We start from the raw sequence: 21,949 nt of genomic DNA on the forward strand, positions 1-21,949 counted from the left end.
AAAGAATAGTTTTCCCTCCCCTTTTCAGGCCCTGTGGCCTGTGGTTTTGTTCTGTCTTTTTCAGTTCTAGGTGTAGGCAGTGTATTTTCTGAACTCTGAATCAGACATGTCAACCCTGGAGGCAGGAATCTAGACTGGATATTGCAGCCTTCCCCCCCCCCCTCTCTCATATCTATATATACATACACACACACACACACACACACACACACAAGTTTTGGAATACTTCATAGCCCTGTCACCAACTTCTTCCCTCTTTGACCCAAATTTCACACTTTGGCCAGGTAATATTCCCTATGTACTGATCGGTCAACAAGCATTTATTAAGTGGTTCCTATGTGCTTTGTGCCAGGCACTGTGCTAGGCACACAAAGAAAGACAAAAATAGCCCCTGCCTTCAAGGTGTTTATATTCTAAAGGGGGAGACAATAATGCAAATAATTGTATATATAAAAGCTTTAAACAGGATAAATTAGAAGTGGTTGCTCTCTTAAGATGATAGGCACTATCCTTAATAGAGGCTACAAAAGTCTTACCAAAGGTGAAATTTTGGCTGAGACTTGAGGAAAACCAGGAAGTATAGTGAAGAGGAAAAGCATTCTAGGCATGGAAGGAAAGCCAGTGAAAATGTCCACAGTGGGGAGATGGAGTATTTTGTTTGAGTAATAGTCAAAGAAGCCAGTGTCACAATACTATGGGTCTAAGTTGCCTCATTTTCCTGATCAAACACCTCAAACCTAGAGTAGTTCTTGGTCCACACATTATATATATCCAATAAAGAACTTCTGTTTATCACTCAAGGTCTTTCATGATCTAGCTAGCCACTATCTTTCTTATTTCACAATATTCCTCTTGATTTACTCCACTTATCCACACCCATGCCTAGAAATTTCCTCTGTACATTTCTACTTATCAGAAGTACTTTTCTTTCTTCAAGACTTACACCTCAGATACCACAAACCCCATGCTGCCTCCCCCATATTATCAGAGAGATGCCATACTTTCCTCTTCAAATCTTGTTCCAATGACTACATCCTGTGAATCTACATCTTAATCTGTATTATATTCATAACTACGTATGTCAAGTTGTAGGCTGTTGTTGACAGATGGAATCTGTGTGTCCTTCGATTCTAGAGCCAGTGGTCTTTACCTTATAGTGTGCTGAGTCTTTGATCTAACAAATCAATGCTATAACTTACTGCCCTAGCAGCTGTTTCAGATATAAGTTCCCACACAGGCCATCAGTCATTTTGGACGTATAAAACACAATTCATATTTTGGGAGTGATGTCTTTTACTGATCACCATTTCTTATACCTCCTGATCGCCTTCTTGAATAGTGTTCATGTTACATAAGTGTGACACTTCTCTGTAGTATACTATTCTTCAGTTCCTCATGTCTTACTCCTATGTTTTGTAACATACTTTTCACCATTCTTCCTTATTCTGCATTTGCTCTGGATTTCCTGGGCATTAAAGCATATGTTGATTTAATATGTAGGTCTTATTTTATTCTCCTGAAATTTCTCTACATCTTTATTCCCTGCAATGGATATTATACTGGCACACAAGCAACAATTATTTTCATGGTGGTCTTTTGTAAAAGTTTGAAAGCTAATACGACAATATGAGGTGACTAAGTGTCCCATTCAATGGAGGTTTCTTTTTATTTCTGTATGCAACTTGATCTCTTCATCCTTCCATTTAGCAGCAGCATTATTATGTTCTCACTTATAGCAAAAAAGTAAAGGTCAATATGAATCAGTTCCTCCAGCAGTATCTCCACATGAAGATTAAAGAATTACTGACCAAAAACTCAAAAAGGCCTCAAGAGCCATCTATTTATGAGCCCATATTTAATGATGAGGAAAATGAGGATCAAAACGATTTTAAAATGACTTGCCCAAGGTCACATAGGTAAGATCAAAAGCAGGATTTGAGCCCAGGTTTTCTGACTCTAGTCTCAAATATAGAGAGTACAAAGAGTATATGTTTACAGACACTTAAAAATTGTTTAAGGACCCTCTTTATGCCACTGTAAAAATAGTAGGGGAAGGATGAGGACTGAGGGTCACTATAAAATGTTTATTTCTTTCTGGGTTTGCTAGAGTCAAATAATCAAATAATCACAGTGAGGGCAGTCAAACGGTAATTAACTGCTACAATAAGCTGGACTAGTTCTTAAGGGCAGCTAGGAGCTGTAGCCAGTGCCTCACAGTTTAGCACACTGCAGGAAGGAATAAAAGTTAGTCATAGCCTTAGAGCTAGAAGGGACCTTAAAAGGCTGTCTTGCCCAATCCCCTCGTTTTATAAGTAAACTGAAGAAAGAAGAATGAATAGATCAATGTCACAGGCTCTCAATCTACAAGCAAAGCTTTGTTCTCACCATATAAGGACAGAAGATTTAGATGAATGTGAAAATTTGTTCAAAAAAATTCCTGGAGGGGCAGAGCCAAGATGGCGCTAGAAAGCAGGGACTTGCGTGAGCTTTCCCCCAGGACCCTCCAAACACCTGTAAAAAATGGCTCTGAACAAATTCTAGAGCTGCAGAAACCACGAAATAGCAAAGGGAAGCAGAAGAAGAGAAGAGAAGAGAAGTCATAAGGGACCTACTAAAGTTTTGCTTACATTCCTACATGGAAAGATGATGTGTATAATTCATGAGACCTTTCTCAGTATTAGGGGAGTTGAAAGGAATATACATATACATAGACAGAGGGCACAGGATGAGTTGAATATGAAGGGATGATATCTAAAAAAATAAAATCAAATTAAGGGATGAGAGAGGAATATATTGAGAGAGGGAGAAAGGAAGAGATAGAAGGGGGTAAACTATCTCACATAAAAGTGGCAAGAAAAAGCAGTTCATTGGAAGGGAAGAGGGGGCAGGTGAGAGGGAATGAGTGAATCTTGCTCTCCTCGGATTTGACCTGAGAAGGGAATAGCATACACACAATTGGGTATCTTACCCCACATCAAAGCAGAGGGAAGGGGATAAAAAAGGGGGACCATAAAAGGGAGGGCACATAGGGGGAAGAAGTAATCAAAAGGCATCACTTTTAAAAAGGGACAGGGTCAAGGGAGAAAACTGAATAAAGGGGGACAGGATAGGAGGGAGGGAAATATAGTTAGTCTTTCACAACGTGACTATTTATGGAAGTGTTTTGCATAATGATGCATGTGTGGCCTATGTTGAATTGCTTGCCTTCTTAGGGAGAGTGGGTGGGTGGGAAGGGAAGAGGGGAGAGAATTTGGAACTCAAAGTTTTAAAAAAAAGATGCTCAAAAAACAAAAGAGTTGTTTCTGCATGCAACTGGGAAATAAGATATACAGGCAATGGGGCACAGAAATCTATCTTGCCTTACAAGAAATAAGGGGAAAAGGGATGGGTGGGAGGGGAAGGGGCGTGACAGTAGGGAGGGCTGACTGGGGACCAGGACAATCAGAATATATGCCATCTTGGGGTGGGGGGGGAGGACAGAAATGGGGAGAAAATTTTTAACTCAAAATCTTATGGAAATCAATGATGAAAACTAAAAAATATCAAATAAAAAAATCTTTTGAAAAAGAAAAGAAACCGCTTGTTAGAAAGAAAGAGAACATATTTTTAATGAAATTCATAAATTTTTGAATTGAGACTAAAAAAAAAAATTCCTACTGTGAATTGTTTTTCTTTAACTATTAGTGTTATCTTCATAAAAGAATCCTGCCCAAAAACACCACATAGGACTATTAGCATTTATATATGGAAAGACTCTTACAGCTGACCTAGTTAAAATGCCTCAAATTACATGGCAAGAAAAATTAATCTCCAAAAAAGCAAAGAGACCAGACTAATGTCAGAGGTGACAGAAAAGTACCACAGCTAAGACTATACTCCATCTGTGTACTTTGTTTCACTGATAGTTCAATAAACTGAGGATTTTACATCATTTCACCAAAAGGGACTCATACTACTGCTCCAAAGTAGGGTCCCTGCTATAAAATGACTCATCTCTAGCTCACTGTAAGAAACCAAAATCCCTATCTGTCACAGTCAAGTCACATCAAGATAACATACAGTTGTATACTAGTGACCAAATAGTTCTAGCTACCAAGATTCCAAGATTAAAAATAGCTTATAAAAACAAAACTGGCCTTAGAATAAACTGAAAAAACTTTTAACTCAAGATTCCTTAACTAAGACTTAACTTCAGACCCAATTCCTTCTGGTAGAGGCACAAAGATTTAAAATAAAAATGTATTACAAGACAATGTGTCTGAATTACTTTTTCACGTGAACATTTCAATGTACAAAGAGCAAAACAGTGTATATGAAACTGTGAACTTCTGGTCCTTTAATTTTAAAATAACTATTACATTTAAAATGCTAATAATAAAACTGCCTTTTGAACTCTGGCTCTCTTCTGGGCATGTTTTTAATGTTTCATTGATGCTCTTCTTCCTCCTTTTCTTTTATTGTTTTTGTTTTATATTATAACCACTACCTACAGCTTGCCTCACTCTCCCAGGCCCACATAGATGACCTCTTAAAGGAGAAGCAATCTTTTATTCTTAAAAATCTGAATTTGCTTCAGAAGTAGTACATGTTTGGTGAATTGCATGTTTAATCAAAGAAAACTTTTTAATGATTTTTAATAGGAAAAACATCAAACTTAGGTTAAAAAAACTTTATCTTTCAAAAAGTCTAAGAAAAAATCCTTACTCTTTTTCTGCATCTCCTTCACTTTCTTCTGTATCATCGAAGCTCCAATTATTTTTAAATCCTCCATCTTTCTTGAACTGTGATCTAGTCAAAGCTGAAATGAAAATAAACAAAATCTGTCAAGGCATAGAACAAATCAATGTGAAATCAGTGTGTGCTTTTCCAGGTCCTTTCCTCATCTCCCCTTTCCCCACTTGTTTTCCTTATATTTCAGTCATTTCCCTTGCCATTCTCTTTTACGGATGAGGTACAATGGACAGGAAATTCTGGTAGAAAAAGAAGTTAAACTACTGGCTAAAATATGAATTGAGTCTTTCTTTAATGTTTCATTTATTTGCCTCATTCAAACTATAAGCCCCTTTAAGAATTATTTTTTTTAAAAAATAGTATTTAATTTTTTCCAATTACATGTAAAGACAATTAAAATTCACTTTTTTAAATAAAATTTTGATTTCCAAATTTCCTCCCTCCCTCAGAGACAATTTGATATAGGTTACATAAGTGCAATCATGTAAAACATATTTACATATAAGTCATGCAGTGAAAGAAGAAACCGGAAAAAAAAAAAAACTACAAAAAAAGTGAAAATAGTATGTGCCAATATGCACTGAGACTCTACCATTTTTTTCTTTGGATGTGGATAGCATTTTCCTTCGTAAGTCTTTTAGAATTGTCTTGGATCACTGTACTGCTGAGAAGAGCTAAATCAGTAATAGCTGATCATCACACAATGTTGCTGTTACTCTGTACAATATTCTTCTGGTTCTGTTCACTTCACTTTGCACCAGTTTGTTTTAAGTCTTTTCTGGTTTTTCTGAACTCAGCCTGCTCATAATTTCTCAAAGCACAAATGGTACTCCACTACGTTCATATACCACAACTTGTTCAGCCATTCCTCAGTTGATAGGCATCCCCTCAATTTCCAATTCTTGGCCACCACAAAAAGGTGCTATAAATATTTTTTGTACATGTGGGCCCTTTTCCCTTTTTTATGATCTCTTTGGAATACAGACCCTAGAAGTGGTATTGATGGATCAAAGGGTATGCAGCTTGACTGCCCTTTTAGGCATAGTTCCAAATTGCTCTCCAGAATGGTTGGACCAGTTCACAACTCCACCAACAGTGCATTAGTGTCCCAACTTTCCCACATCTTCTCCTACATTTATCATTTTCCTTTTCTGTCATATTAGCCAATCTGACAGGTGTGAGGTGGTACCCCAGAGTCGTTTTAATTTGCACTTCTCTAATCAATAGTGATTTGGGACATTTTTTTCATATGACTATAGATAGCTTTGATTTCTTCATCTGAAAATTGCCTGTTCATATCCTTTGACCATTTATCAACTGGGGAATGTATTCTTATACATTTGACTCAGTTTTCTATATATTTGAAAAATTAGGCCTTTATCAGAGACACTTGCTGTTAAGACTTTCCTAGTTTTCTGCTTTCCTTCTAATCTTAGTTGCGTTGGTTTTGTTTGTACAAAAACTAATATAATCAAAAGTATCCATCGTGTGGGGGGGAAGAGGGAGGGGGGAGAAATATGGAACTCAAACACCTGTGGAACTGAGTGTTGTAAACTAAAAATAAAAAATAAATTAAAAAAAAAAGTATCCATCTTACATCTCAAGATGCTCTCTATCTCTTGTCTGGTCATAAATTCTTCCCTTCTCCATAGATCTGGCAGGTAAATTATTCCTTGCTCTCCTAATTTGCTTATGGTATCACCCTTCATGTCTAAAATCACGTACCTATATTGACCTTATCTTGGTATACAGTGTAAGATGATCTATATCTAGTTTCTGCCATACTTTTTCCAATTTTCCCATCAGTTTTTGTCAAATAATGAGTTAAGAAAAAATTTCTTAAAGGCTACTCTTTTAGAAGAACTCCTGTTTATCAAATAAATTAGACCAATGATTTAATTGGTAAGGGTATTCCCTCTATCAGCATAGTTTTGTGAAAGTCTACTTTAATGTTAAATAGTTACTTTGCTGCCACTTTCTCCACCCCACCAAAATCACGTGACAGTCAACCATCTGATAATGCCTTTTCTTTTTTTAAAATTTGCTTATTTATATTTAGTTTACAACATTAAGTTCCACAAGCTTTTAAGTTCCAAATTTTCTTCCCCTCCCTCCCTTCCCCTTTCTCCCCCTCCACAAGAGAGCATGCAATCTGATATAGGTTCTACATATACATTTCATACATTCCAAAATAACCATATTTTCACATTAGTCATGTTGCAAAGAAGAATCATAATAACAAGACAGAAAAAGAGAGAAAGCAAATAGAATACGCTTCAATCTGCATTCAGACTCCATAATTCTTTCTCTGGATGTGGATAGCAGATAATGCCCTTTTCTAAACTAAAGTAGCCTGGTTCTTCAAGAACAAGAAAACATTCTGACTGCTCAGACTCAAAGCCATTCTAATTTGGTAGGACTTGTCAGAATTTGTACTCTGCTGACATACCCTTCAAGAGCACAGCATCATTTTCATACTACATGAGGGACCAGAGTAGAACTTTTAACCACATAATTAGGACCAAAATCGTACTTTCCACAAAACTGTCCCTAGGCCAGATGAGACAAAATTTCTGCTATAACTCAAGAACAAATTAGGATTGATAATCTCGAGTAAATATACTACTTTCTACTTACTCTTCTAATTTCATTATTTCTTCCAACTTAACTTTATAATTTTTTTGTTTTTAATTTTATTATTACTATTATTTTCTTTATTGAAAAAAAGCCTATGGTGAAAGCCATATGGAAAAAAATGCTCCAAATATCCAATAATTAGAGAAATGAAAATTAAAACAACTGATCCCTCTGATTCATACCCATCAGTTAGGCAAAGCTGAGAAAAAAGAAAAATGAGAAATGTGAGAGGAGCTACAGGAAAACAGACACATTGATACACTACTGGTAGAGCTCTGAATTGGTACAACAGTTTTGGAAAATAATGGTATCATGCCCAAAAAAGATACTATGTTGTGCGAATAGGCCTTTGGCCCAATGATGCCACTGCCAGGGCTCTCTATCCCAAAGATCAAAGAGGAAAAGGACCCATATGAAGATATTTATAATAGTTCTTCCTGTAATGCAAAAATGGCTGAACAAATTATGGTGCATGAATGCAACTAGATTACTCCAGTGATTTAAGAAATGATGAAAGAGATGGTTTCAGAGAGGCAGAGGCTGAGTGAGCAATGTAGAGAGAACTTAACTTGGAGTGCAGAAGACTGAGTTCAAATACTGACTCAAAATCATCTATCTGGGTAACTCCAGAGAAATTACAAATCTCATTCAATCTCAGTTTCCCGATATGTAGAATGGAGATAATAACAACACTTTTCTTAAAGTGTAGTTGTAAGAATCAAATGAGATCATGTAAGGCACTTTGCCAACCTTAAAACTCTATATAAATAAGCCATGCTAAGAAAGCTGGGAAGACTTGCATAAAAAGAGAATAAAGCAATTAAAACAAGGATTGAACAATTTATAGAACAACAACATTGTAAAGACAAGTAATTCTGAAAGACTTAAAACTTTAAAGAGATAACCAATCACAGCTGTAGAGGATTAATGATAAAAGAATGCTACTCACTTCCTAATGGATGATGAATTATTCAATGTGCAAAAAAAGACATACATTTTTGGAGATGGTCAATGTGGAAGTTTGCTTTGACTATGAATACAGATAGGCTTTATAACCAAAAAATTTACCCTAAAAGCCAAGTATAATCCTGGGGAGTGGGCGGGGGGGGGGGAACAACATACTTTTAATTAGGATAAAGAGACTTTCAAGGATTTAGTAATGCAAAGGCCAACATTTGAGCAGAGAATTTGAAATACAAACACAGGAGTCCACAGAAACCTCAAAAGCTAAATTTATTTGAGCAAATAAAAAAATTGAATGTTCATGTTGCATTAGCATTCTAATGTGAGAGAAAGAACAAGTGTCTCTTAAAAACATTAATGTTGCGGGGTGGGGCCAAGATTAGAAAGCAGGGACTTCCTTAAGCTCCCCAACAGGTCCCTCCAAACACCTATAAAAAATGGCTCTGAACAAATTCTAGAGCTGCAGAAGCCACAAAATAGCAAAGGGAAGCAGGGCTCCAGACAAGGAAAGCCTGGATGGTCGCTGGGTAAGGTCCATCGCAGGAACCTGGGAGTGGAGCACTGCCCAGCATGGGCTGCGCCAGGACCAACCAGACCACGAGCCAGGAGGAACAGGCCCTAGCGCCCTGAATCAGTGAGCTGTGGCAGTTACCAGACTTCTCAACCCACAAACGCCAAAGACAACAGAGCAGGTTAGTGGGAAAAGCTGCTGGGACAGAGTGAAAGGAGCTCCTGTTGGCCACCGCCCCAGGAGCAGCAGAGGTGGTGCAGCTCTAAGGCTGCTTACAGAGCTACAGCTGCAGTTACTTCCAGCCACAGGCCCACCTGGTGGAATTAAGTGGCGGATCACAGCGGGAGTGCAGAGCCTGCTTAAGATCTGAGTTGCAGTCCTGGTTGGCAGTTCTTGGGGTAGGAGGAGTGCTGGTGTGACACAGCTTGCTGTGTAGAAATAGCTCTGAAAACAACAGCGCAACCCCTTAAGCTTGGGACAAAGTACTCTCTACTCTACAAGCAGTCATACACTGACAAAAAGCTCAAGGATCAAGTAGTTGGCTGGGAACACGAACAGGCAGCGAAAACAAACTCAGACTCAGACTCTGGAATCTTTTTTTGGTGACAAAGAAGAGCAAAATATACAGCCAGAAGAAGTCAACAAAGTCAAAGAGCCTATATCAAAAACCTCCAAGAAAAATATGAATTGGGCTCAGGCCATGGAAGAGCTCAAAAAGGATTTGGAAAAACAAGTAAGAGAAGTAGAAGAAAAATTGGGAAGAGAAATGAGAAGGATGTGAGAAAACCATGAAAAACAAGTCAATGACTTGCTAAAGGAGACCCAAAAAATACTGAAGAAAACAAAACCTTTTTAAAAAAATAGACTAACTCAAATGGCAAAAGAGCTCCAAAAAGCCAATGAGGAGAAGAATGCCTTCAAAGATAGAATTAGCCAAATGGAAAAGGAGGTCCAAAAGACTGAAGAAAATACTACCTTAAAAATTAGATTGGAGCAAGTGGAAGCTAGTGACTTGATGAGAAATCAAGATATTATAAAACAGAACCAAAGGAATGAAAAAGTAGAAGACAATGTCAAATATCTCATTGGAAAAACCACTGACCTGGAACACAGATCCAGGAGAGATAATTTAAAAATTACTGACTACCTGAAAGCCCTGATCAAAAAAAGAGCCTAGACACCATCTTTCAAGAAATTATCAAGGAAAACTGCCCTGATATTCTAGATCCAGAAGGTAAAATAGAAATTGAAAGAATCCCCTGATCACCTCCTCAGAAAGATCCCAAAAAGAAAACTCCTAGGAATGTTGTTGCCAAATTCCAGAGCTCCCAGATAAAGAAGAAAATACTACAAGCAGCCAGAAAGAAACAATTCAAGTACTGTGGAAACACAATCAGGATGGGACAAGATCTAGCAGCTTCTATATTAAGGGATTGAAGGGCTTGGAATATGATAATTCTGGAGGTCAAAGGAGCTAGGATTAAAACCAAGAATCACCTACCCAGCAAAACTCAGTATAATGCTCCAAGGCAAAATAGGGATTTTCAATAAAATAGAGGACCTTTCAAGCTTTCTCAAGGAAAAGACCAGAGCTGAACAGAAAATTTGACTTTCAAACACAAGAATCAAGAGAAGCATGAAAAGGTAAACAAGAAAGAGAAGTCATAAGGGACTTACTAAAGTTGAACTGTTTTGTTTACATTTCTACATGGAAAGGTGATGTTTTGTAATTCATGAGACCTCAGTATTAGGGTAGATGAAAGGAATATACGTATCTATATCTATCTACCTAGACAGAGGGCACAGGGTGAGTTAAATATGAAGGGATATCTAAAAAAACAGAATCAACTTAAGCGATGAGAGAGGAATATATTGAGAGAGGGAGAAAGGGAGAGACAGAATGGGGTAAATTATCTCACATAAAAGTGGCAAGAAAAAGCAGTTCATTGGAAGGGAAGAGGGAGCAGGTGAGGGGGAATAAGTGAATCTTGCTCTCATCAGATTTGACTTGAGGAGGGAATAACACACACTCAACTGGGTATCTTACCCCACAAGAAAGGAGGAAGGGGATAAAAAAGGGGGTAGGATATAAGGGAGGGCAGATAGGGGGAGGAAGTAATCAAAAGCAAACACTTTTGAAAAGGGACAGGGTCAAGGGAGAAAACTGAATAAAAAGGGACTGGACAGGAGGGGGCCAAATATAGTTAGTACTTCACAACATGAGTACTGTGGAAGGGTTTTACATAATGATACATGTGTGACCTACACTGAATTGCCTTAGGGAGGGTGGGTGGGGAAGGAAGGGGGGAGAGAACTGGAATTCAAAGTTTTAAAAGCAGATATTCAAAAAAAAGAGTTGTTTTTGCATGCAACTGGGAAATAAGATATATAGGCAATGGAGAATAGAAACCTATTTTGCCCTACAAGAAAGTAAGGGGAAAGGGGATGGGGGCCAGGAGTGGGGTGACAGAAGGGAGAGCTGACTGAGGAATAGGGCAATCGGAATATATGCCATCTTGGAGTGGGGGGGAGGGCTGAAATGGGGAGAAAATCTGTAACTCAAAAGCTTGTGGAAATCTTTGTTGAAAACTAAAGATACTAAGTAATAAATAATAAAATATAAAAAATATAATAAATTGAACATGCAACTTAAAAAAAAGCAGTAAACCAATCATGTCTCATGGTCACGGGGGGGATTCATTTTACTTGACTCAGCTTACTTTTATAAGGTTTCCCCCCCCTTCCTCCTTCCTGGTTAATGGCGGGGTGGGGTGGCAGGGGGCAGTGCACGTCATATTAAAGTGTAGTAAAAGATAGTGGCTTAGCAATAGTAATATCAAAAAAAAAAGTGAATAAATGTTCATACAAATGGCCTCAAATGCACTAAAATATTGAACAGCACTTTTTGAGATAAAATAAATGCCCATCAATTGGGGAATGACTAAACAAATTGTGGCATATGCGAATGTAATGGAACATTGCTGTGATGTAAGAATGATGAATGCAAGGAAGCAGGGAAAGATTTAGTGGACCTGATACAGGTAAGTAGGCAGATCGAAGAAAACAATGCATATGACTTTACAAAAATAAAGAAGGAAATAACAATCATAAAACAACAAAAGTGAATGTTGCAAATTTCAAATATTGTTAAATGATTGTTGACTTGCAAAATTACAAAGAACAACGATAGCTACAAAAAAGAAATATGAGAAGACATCCTAACTCTAACTCCTAGAATTTTGCACTTATTTTCTAACTTTTTCCAGTTATTAATCAGTTTTACAGATTCTCCTCCCTCCCTGCACCGCCTTTTCTTCAACAGTACATTATATGGGACAGTTTTGGGGTGGGATAAGGGAAGGATATGGGAGAATTTTGGTGATGTAAAAAAAAGATCAATAAAATTTATTTTTAAAAGATAGTGACACTAAAAACAAAAGAGTATAATTGAATTAGTTTCAAATGTACTGAAGATAAGTTCAGATGAAAAGCAGAGAAGTAGGATACTTTCTAAAGTACCATGAAGTTTGTTTTATACTTTAAAAAATGTAAGCAGTGTGAAATGGTGTAATAAATATAATATTTATAGCATAATAGAGGATTCACTTGTGTTTCACTTTATGTATAGAAATGCACAAGTTCAGAAGAAAACAATTAAGGAGCAAAGAAACCAAAGAATAAACAGTGTTTTTTCTCTGTGAGCAACTGACTTTGTACGTGAGGCTGAATTTTCTTTATACTTCCCTCAAAATAAGATAACGGATTGAATCAGAAACAAATGACAATCTAACACTCTTCAAAAATATATAAAACACTGCCACTCCTCTCATTAAATCTTTGTTTTGAAAAATACTAATTTTCATTTAAAATGTTATTTATATTAACATGTAATCGTTACTGTTGTTTTTAACTGAAAACACTTTAAAATTTTATCAATTTTAATTTCAAATACAGTAAATACCACACTTCAGTAATTAAGCGTGAAAAGTGGTCCTAGGAATAAAAAAATTTGAGAACTACTAGTTTAAGGAACCCTGAAAATTCAATTAAAATTAAGTGAAACAATACTTTCAGCAATAGCAAAATATAAACTCACAAAAATTATCAGCTTTTCTGTATTAGTACCAAAAAAAAAAAAAGACACATAAATTGAAAGAAATTCCATTCGAAAGAACTCTACGATGTATAAAATATTTGGGAACATACCTAACAGGCACATAAAGAAAAAATATATATTCATATTTACATATGCACAACTATAAAATATGCTGCAGAAAAATAAATAACTGAAGAAAAATTAATTGTTAATGTGTAGTTTATGCCAATAATAAAGACAACACTACTTCCCAAATTACTTATTTAGTGCCATACTAATTAAACTACGAAGGGATTAATTTATAGGACAAGAGAAAAATTATAATGAAACTCATCTAGAAGAAGAAAAGGTTAAAATTCTCAAGTGAAATAATAGGGGGAAAAATTGAGAAGGAAAGCACCTATCAGTACCAGATTTCAAACTATTCTACAAAGCAACAATCACCAGAACTCTTGAGTATTGGCTAAAAAGAAAAGTTTTATCAGTGGAACAGATCGGGTATACAATGTAGAGAAATAAATTAACATAGCACTAAATAAAACTCAGATTCCCAACTACTGAGATTTTACTATTCAATAAAAACTTCAGGGAAAACTGGCAGAAATTAGGTTTAGAACAACATCTCATACAATATACCAAAGCAAGTTCCAAATGTGAAGTAAGTATGAAATTACAGGCATAAACCAATTAAGGCAGGAAGGAAAGCTATGCCTTTTGTACACATGGATGAACACTTGATCAAACAATTGATTATCACAGAAGATAAAATGTACAATTTTCATTAATGCTAGGTACTGATTAGTGAGAATAAGTGGTTGAATTATTCAAATTCAACCTCTGTAACCATTAGGCTAGAATCAATTACCATATTTTACATAATTATAACTTAGAATAGTGAGAACTTGAATATATGCAACCACTTAATAGGATTCATTATCCATACCAATGAGGACTTAGTTGTGCATAAAATTAAAATACTTCCTATAAAAAATTAAAGGAGGCAAGATTAAAAGGAAACAGCTAATTATGGAAAAAAATTTTCAGCAAGTTTCACTCATAAAGGTCTGACACCCAAAATCTATGAAGATCCAGTTCCCCTAGGATATGAACACAGAAGGCTCGAAAGAAGATTGGCAAACTATCAACAACTTTAAGGAAAAATTACTAATAGGAAAATGAAAATTAAAATAACTTTGATGTCTTACCTCACAGTCATCAGATTGGCAAGAATGACGAAAGGAAAATGACACTAAAGTGGCTGAAGGAAAACAGACACACCACTGAACTATTTGGTGGAACTAAGAAATGGATTGACCATTTGGAAAAGCAATCTGGAACTGTAGCCAAAAAGGAGGCCAATGTTCCAGATTATATGGTGAAGATTAAGCAAAAAGAAGACTAGAAAGGTAGGGGGCTAGGTTAATAAAGGGCTTTGAATGTCAAACAGGATTTTGTATTTGAACTTAGAGGTGACAGGGAGCAACCTGGAATTCACTGAGTAGAGAAGTTGACAAGGTGGGACTTGCACATTAAGAAAATCACTTTGGTGGCTGAATGGAAGGAAGAAGCACTAGAGGGAGGAAAGTCTTGAGGCAGGCATATTCACCAGCATATTTCAATGGTACAATTGTGAGGTGATAAGGTCCTGCATCAGGGTGGTGGCAGTGTCAAGCAAGAGGTGACAGCCAGTGAGAAGTGAAGGATAACTCCTAGATTGAGAGATTGGATGGCGTTGCTCTATAGAAATAGGTTAGCTAGGATGGGGGCAATGGCTTAGGGGGAAAGGTAAGTTCTGTTTTGGACATGTTAAGTTTAAGATATCTCCAAGGCTTCCAGTCTGAGATGTCTGAAAAGCAGTTGAAGATACAAGATTGGAGATCAGGAGAGAGGCTGGAGCAGTAGTTAGATTTGAGACTTCATCATACACGTGGCAATTAAATACATGGGAATTGATGAGATCACCAAGTGAAATAAGAGTAGATAGGTAAGTGGACATAGGACAGAACCCTGTGGAACACAAAGTTAGAACTAGATGGATGAGAATTCAGCAAAGCAGATGGAGAAGGAGCAGTCATGGAGGTAGAAGGAGAACCAGAAAAGAATGATATCCTAAAAATCTAGACAAAAGAGCATAAAGGCAGAAAGGGTGATTAGCGTCTAAAGAGAGGTCAGGCAAAGTCAGTGACACAGCTTACTGAGAAAACAAAAAGAGATAAACTTCATGGTGGAAATGTCTACAGCCACTGAGCACCATGAGTTTGGTGTTTGTTATATATGCAAAAAGGAGGAAAGTATTCATGATATTGTAGATTTCAATTGTTATGAAAAGTGAATATTATCTAAAATCAAATTTTTTTAATGAGGTATTAGCACAAAAGATCATAGAATTCTAGGCAATTACTAGTGAGAAAAAATGTTTTGCATATTATTAATTTTATTCTGTGTGTTGTATTTTATGGATTATTCTATGGTTACAATTTTAGGAAAATGTGCATATTATCAGAATTAACATTTTGTTATAAAGAATTATATACAGAAAAGTGTATTTACAGCAACCTAGTGAAAGATTACAGTTTTGGTGGTCACAGGAACCTAACCCCTCTTTCCCATAGGTTCAATGTATCAACATTCACATTTTTTTACTCTGTGCTGTTTTCCAGCAACTTTACCCCCATGAAAGCTAGGGACTAACTAGCCAGATATTTTACTATAACAGGTTACAGAGAAAAAGGACTCCTATGTATAAAAATACTTATTGTAGCTCTTTTTATAGTGGTGAAGGAGTGGAAACATAATGACTGCCTGCCCACCAACTGAAAACTAGATTAACAAATTGTGTTACATAATGAACATATGAAACATAATGAAATAGTTGTGCTATAAGAAATGGTGAAAAGGATAGATTCAAAGAAACCTGGGAAAACGTTTATGAATAGAGAATGAAGTCAACAGAGGGGCTGCTAGACGGCACAGTGGATGGAATGCCAGGCCTGGAGTCAGGAAGAAACATCTTACTGAGTTCAAACCTGACCTTGGACACTTACTAGCTGTGCTGAATTTGACAAGGCACTTAACCCCATTTGCCTCAGTTTCCACATCTGTAAAATAAGCTAGAGAAGCAAATGGCAAACCACTCCAGGATCTTTGCCAGGAAAACCCCAAAGGGGGTCCTGAAGAGGTGAACACAACTGAACAACACTTACTTAGTAAGCTATGAATGTCAGCAGCTTCTCTTACTTAATACCTTTGCTTTTCAGGTCACTTACCAATATGGAACCATAAAGCAATGCAACAAAAATGCTGGGAGTTCACATGATAAAAATTCCTGAACAATAATATTCTGATACCTAAAACATTTTTAAAAGGGTTCAGAAATTTAATTTTAATTTGGTAGTATGATTTAACAGATTAGAGACTTTTAATATTTAATAACCTCTTAGGGTGGCACCATCACAAAACAACTTGGGTAGATAGTTATCTACCCCCCCAAAAAAATCTTCTTCCAAAAGTGATATTCTTCTTAGCTTCCAGCAGAAATAACAAAGTCAATTTACCTGCCATGTTAATTAAAGCAAACCATGACAATTAACTCCAAATATAATTTTATCTTTGCAGTGCATCATAGGATTTTTGTGGTAGCCTATCACTTTTCTATGTTTTTTCCCAAATGTGTTTATTAAAATGTATTTCACAAAAGCAAAAATGTCTGTGTGACATAAAAGGAAGTCTAAGTAGGACTGCCTTTCATTTTTCTAAGTGGTCTCTCTTCCATTATAAACTCCTTGAGAATAAGGAACATATCTTACACCAGGGTTTAAGAAATCCTAGCCATCAAATTATCGTAGTAAAGCACAATTAAATCATAGCACCAAATATTTGAGATTCAATCTTATCCACGAATATAGAAGAATAATTTGCTGAGATTACGTTTTACTATCACTTGAAAAGAAGTATGTAGTACTGTATAGCATAATGTGGTGCAAGCAATGTTGGAGGCTAGATTTGGAGCTTCTCTGAGACCAGCTGCTCCATCTAGTCCAGTCCATGTTTGAGTACTATTCCACAAAAAGGGCTAGATGGCCATCAGTTACGGCCTAGAAAAATCTTGACTAGGTTCTCAGCTCTTACTAGATCTTCTTGATTTTCATCAGCATTGTAAGAACTGATGACAAACTTTGTAGATACATCGTTTATCCTACTGCTACGATGAAACTATAAGGGAGTCACAGGGGGTGGAGCCAAGATGGCGGCTGGAAAGCAGGGACTTGCGTGAGCTCCCCTCCAGGTCCCTCCAAAAACCTATAAAAAATGGCTCTGAACAAATTCTAGAACTGCAGAATCCACAAAATAGCAGAGGGAAGCAGGGATCCAGCCCAGGACAGCCTGGATGGTAGCTGGATGAGGTCTATCGCACAAGGAGCAGAGGGGAGCAGAGCTCAGCATGGACGGCAGCAGGACCAACCAGACCAGGAGCTGGGCGGAATAGGCCCTAGCACCCTGAATCAGTGAGCTGTGGCAGTTACCAGACTTCTCAACCCACAAACACCAAAGACAACAGAGAAGGTAAGTGGGAAAAGCTGCAGGGACAGAGTTTGTGGCGCCCAGGGGCAGCGCGGGAGGTGCAGCTACAGAACTACAGCTGCAGTTACTTCCTGCCCCAGGCCCACTTGGTGGGAGGAATTAAGTGGTGGACTGCAGAGCCTGCTTAAGACTTGCATCAGGTCCGGGTTGGCAATTCTTGGGGAAGGAGGAGTGCTGGAGTGGCAGAGCTGGCTTTATAGCTCTGAAATCAATGGCACATCCCCTCAAACTTGGAACAAAGTACTCTTTGCTCTACAAGCAGTCATACTCCCACGAAAAACTCAAGAGTCAAGTAAGTTCGCTGGGAACATTGTCAGGCAGCAAAAATGCACTCAGATTCAGTCTCAGACTTTGGAAACCTTTCTTTGGTGACAAAGAAGAACAAAACATACAGACAGAAGAAGTCAACAAAGTCAAAAAGCCTACAACAAAAGCCTCCAAGAAAAACATGAACTGGTCTCAGGCCATGGAAGAGCTCAAAAAGGATTTGGAAAAGCAAGTTAGAGAAATAGAGGAAAAATTGGGAAGAGAAACAAGAAATATGAGAGAAAACCATGAAAAACAAGTCAATGACTTGCTAAAGGAGACCCAAAAAAATGCAGAAAAAAAAATATTGAAGAAAACACCACCTTAAAAAATAGACTAACTCAAATGGCAAAAGAGCTCCAAAAAGCCAATGAGGAGAAGAAAGTCTTGAAAGGCAGAATTAGCCAAATGGAAAAGGAGGTCCAAAAGACCACTGAAGAAAATACTACCTTAAAAATTAGATTGGAGCAAGTAGAAGCTAGTAACTTGATGAGAAATCAAGATATTATAAAACAGAACCAAAGGAATGAAAAAGTGGAAGACAATGTGAAATATCTCATTGGAAAAACCACTGACCTGGAAAATAGATCCAGGGGAGATAATTTAAAAATTATTGGACTACCTGAAAGCCCTGATCAAAAAAAGAGCCTAGATATCATCTTTCAAGAAATGATCAAGGAGAAGTGCCCTGATATTCTAGAGCCAGAGGGTAAAATAGAAATTGAAAGAATCCACAGATCGCCTCCTCAAAAAGATCCCAAAAAGAAAACTCCTAGGAATGTTGTTGCCAAATTCCAGAGCCCCCAGGTCAAGGAGAAAATACTACAAGCAGCCAGAAAGAAACAATTTGAGTATTGTGGAAAAACAATCAGGATAACACAGGATCTAGCAGCTTCCACATTAAGAGACAGAAGGGCTTGGAATATGATAATTCTGGAGGTCAAAGGAGCTGGGATTAAAACCAAGAATCACCTACCCAGCAAAACTGAGTATCATGCTCCAAGGCAAAATATGAACTTTCAATAAAATAGAGGACTTTCAAGCTTTCTCAGTGAAAAGACCAGAGCTGAATAGAAAAATTTGACTTTCAAGCACAAGAATCAAGAGAAGCATGAAAAGGTAAACAAGAAAGAGAAATCATGAGGGACTTACTAGAGGTGAACTGTTTTGTTTACATTCCTACATGGACAGATGATGTGTATGATTCATGAGACCTCAGTATCACAGTAGCTGAAAGGAATATGCATGTATTTATGTGTATGCATATGTATATAAATGTGTGTGTCTATGTATGTATATATGTAGGTGTATATATATATATATATATATATAGACAGAGGGCACAGGGTGAGTTGAATATGAAGGGATAATATCTAAAAAAAAAAATCAAATTAAGGGATAAGAGAGGAATATATTGAGAGAGGGAGAAAGGGAGAGATAGAATGGGGTAAATTATCTCGTATAAAAGTGGTAAGAAAAAGTGGTTCTCTAGGAAGGGAAGAGGGGGCAGGTGAGGAAGAATGAGTAAATCTTGCTCTCATCGGATTTGACCTGAGGAGGGAATACCATACACACTCAATTGGGTATCTTACCCCACAGGAAAGAAAAAGGAAGATAAAAAAGGGGGGACAATAGAAGGGAGGGCAGACAGGGGAGGAGGTAACCAAAAACAAAACACTTTTGAAAAGGGACAGGGTCAAGGGAGAAAATTCAATAAAGGGGGACAGGTTAGGAAGGAGCAAAACATAGTTAATCTTTCACAACATGAGTACTGTGGAAGGGTTTTACATAATGAGACACATGTGGCCTGTGTTGAATTGCTTGCCTTCTTAGGAAGGGTAGGTGGGAAGGGAAGAGGGGAGAGAATTTGGAACCCAAAGGTTTAAAAACAGATGTTCAAAAACAACAACAAAAAAGTTTTTGCATGCAACTAGGAAATAAGATACACAGGCAATGGGCTGTAGAAATTTATCTTGCCCTACAAGAGAAGAAGGGAAAGGGGGATGGGAGGGGAGTGGGGTGACAGATGGAAGGGCTTCCTGGGGAATGGGGCAACCAGAATATATGCCATCTTGGAGTGGGGGGGAGGGTAGAAATGGGGAGAAAATTTGTAATTCAAACTCTTGTGAAAATCAACGCTGAAAACTAAATATATTAAATAAAAAAAGATTTAAAAAAAAAGAAACTATAGGGGAAGGGAAGATAAATAACTTTCAAAGATCAAATAGCCAATATGTATCAGAACTAGTAATTGGGGGCAGCTAGGTGGTACAGTGAATAAAGCACCAGCAATGGAGCCAGGAGGACCGAGTTCAAATGTGGCCTCTAGAGGCGTTACACTAGGTGTGACCTTGGGCAAGTCACTTAACCCCAATTGCCTTGCTTTCTCCCCTCCAAAAAAAGGGGGGGGGGTGGAGAAAGAACTGGTATTTGAATTCAAGTCATAATTCCAAACCAGCTTTCCACCAACATACACACACACACACACACACACACACACGCCATACTGCCTTTAAGCTACTGTCATAATCAACTTTCTAGTTGATATTTTAGGATACTCTAAATAAACCATCATGTGATTTCAGAAACAGAAATGATTCCAATTTGCCAATCACTTTTCTCCTTATTTATTATTTTGCCTTAGTAAGCTACAGCAATATATCAAATAATAAGAGTGACAGTGAACATCTTTGCTTCACTTCTGATCTAACTAGAAAAGTCCCCAGTATTTCACTACTACAAGTAATGTCAGTACTTGGTTTTACATAAATTGTAAGATCATAGTAAAGTTCTTTTGTTCCTATGCTTCAACATTTAACATACATAAGTTTTATATTTTATTGAAGGATTTTTCTGCATCAATTACTGTAATCATGGTTTTAGTTTTGCCATTAATATTATTATGCCAGTTGATGTTCTAATTTTGAACTTTCCTTGCATTGTTCCCATGAATCCAACTTGGTCACAATGAATCATTTTTTGGTTAAGTTGCTGTAACTGCTTTGCCAGCCAATATCCTATCAATATTCATTAGTGATATTAAACTGTAATTTTCTTTCTCTACCTTATAACTTCCTGATTTGGGAATGTGGACCATCTTTGTCTGAAGAATTTAGTAGATGGGGCAGCTAGGTGGTAAAGTATATACAGGGCCTGGAGTCAGGAAGACTCACCTTCCTGAGTTCAAATCTGGCCTCACACACTTAGTAGATGTACAACCCTGGGCAAGTCATTTATCCCTCTTTGCCTCAGTTTCCTCATCTGTAAAATGAGCTGGAGAAGTACATGGCAAACCCCTCTAGTATCTTTGCAAAAAAAAAAAAATCCAAATGGAGTCATGAAGAATCCAACATGACTGTATAACAATAACACTATTTCTCCATATTTGACAAGTTTTTACAACAATACAATGGCAAGTGTTATAGGTAGTCAGATGACTTGAGTTCAAATCCAGATTCTACTACTTTCTACCTGTATAACCTTGGGCAAGTCAATACTCTTAGGTCTGAGCCTCAGTTTCATCATCTCTAAAATGAGGGGGTTAGAGTAGTTTACCTTATGAGGTTCTTTCCAGCTGTCTATCTATGATCTTATTGTTTTTATTTTAAATATCTGATAAAATTCATTTATACCTAGTTCCATATGTAGCTGTTTTCAATACCCCTGAGACCCAAATAAATGCAAAATTAAACAAAAAAGCTACAATAGGGATTCCATTAGTGTACAGATTAGACTGGATGGCTGCTGAGGTTCCTTTCAAACCTCAAATTCTGTGAATTAGATGAATAATATGATGATACAATGTGTCACTGGCCTGTTTAAAGACAACTTACAACACTAAAAAATGAGAAATGGATAAAGGAACAAACGCTGACCTAGACAATTGCCATTTATTAGGAAATTTAACAGATATAAATCGATGACCACAAAGAGATTTGAAATAGCACTGGTGAGTTATTATCAACACCTTTGTCAAGTTAAGAAATATAACAGCCAAGCCACCATCTACAAGTCAGTTTAGAATGTAAACTTATTTGTAAACGTTTACAGATAATGAAAAGTTAATGAGCAATAATCATTTCATAGAGATAGAGGGAAAAACAAGTTTATAGAAAAGATGACCC

General features: G+C 37.1%; 1 protein-coding gene across 3 annotated transcripts in view; it reads right to left on the minus strand.

Moving 5' to 3' along the window:
- The window catches only part of SENP6 (SUMO specific peptidase 6), a 136,112-nt gene that overhangs the window by 105,163 nt on the left and 9,000 nt on the right, over positions 1 to 21,949 (minus strand). For all 3 annotated transcript variants that reach the window (XM_036766794.1, XM_036766793.1, XM_036766795.1), the window contains exon 2: positions 4,705 to 4,798. In XM_036766794.1, the coding sequence (XP_036622689.1) occupies positions 4,705 to 4,798 (94 nt within the window). The remainder of the gene's footprint in view (positions 1 to 4,704; positions 4,799 to 21,949) is intronic.

This window comes from Trichosurus vulpecula, chromosome 7 (genome assembly GCF_011100635.1).
Source record: "Trichosurus vulpecula isolate mTriVul1 chromosome 7, mTriVul1.pri, whole genome shotgun sequence".
NCBI classification, from domain to species: Eukaryota; Metazoa; Chordata; class Mammalia; order Diprotodontia; family Phalangeridae; genus Trichosurus; species Trichosurus vulpecula.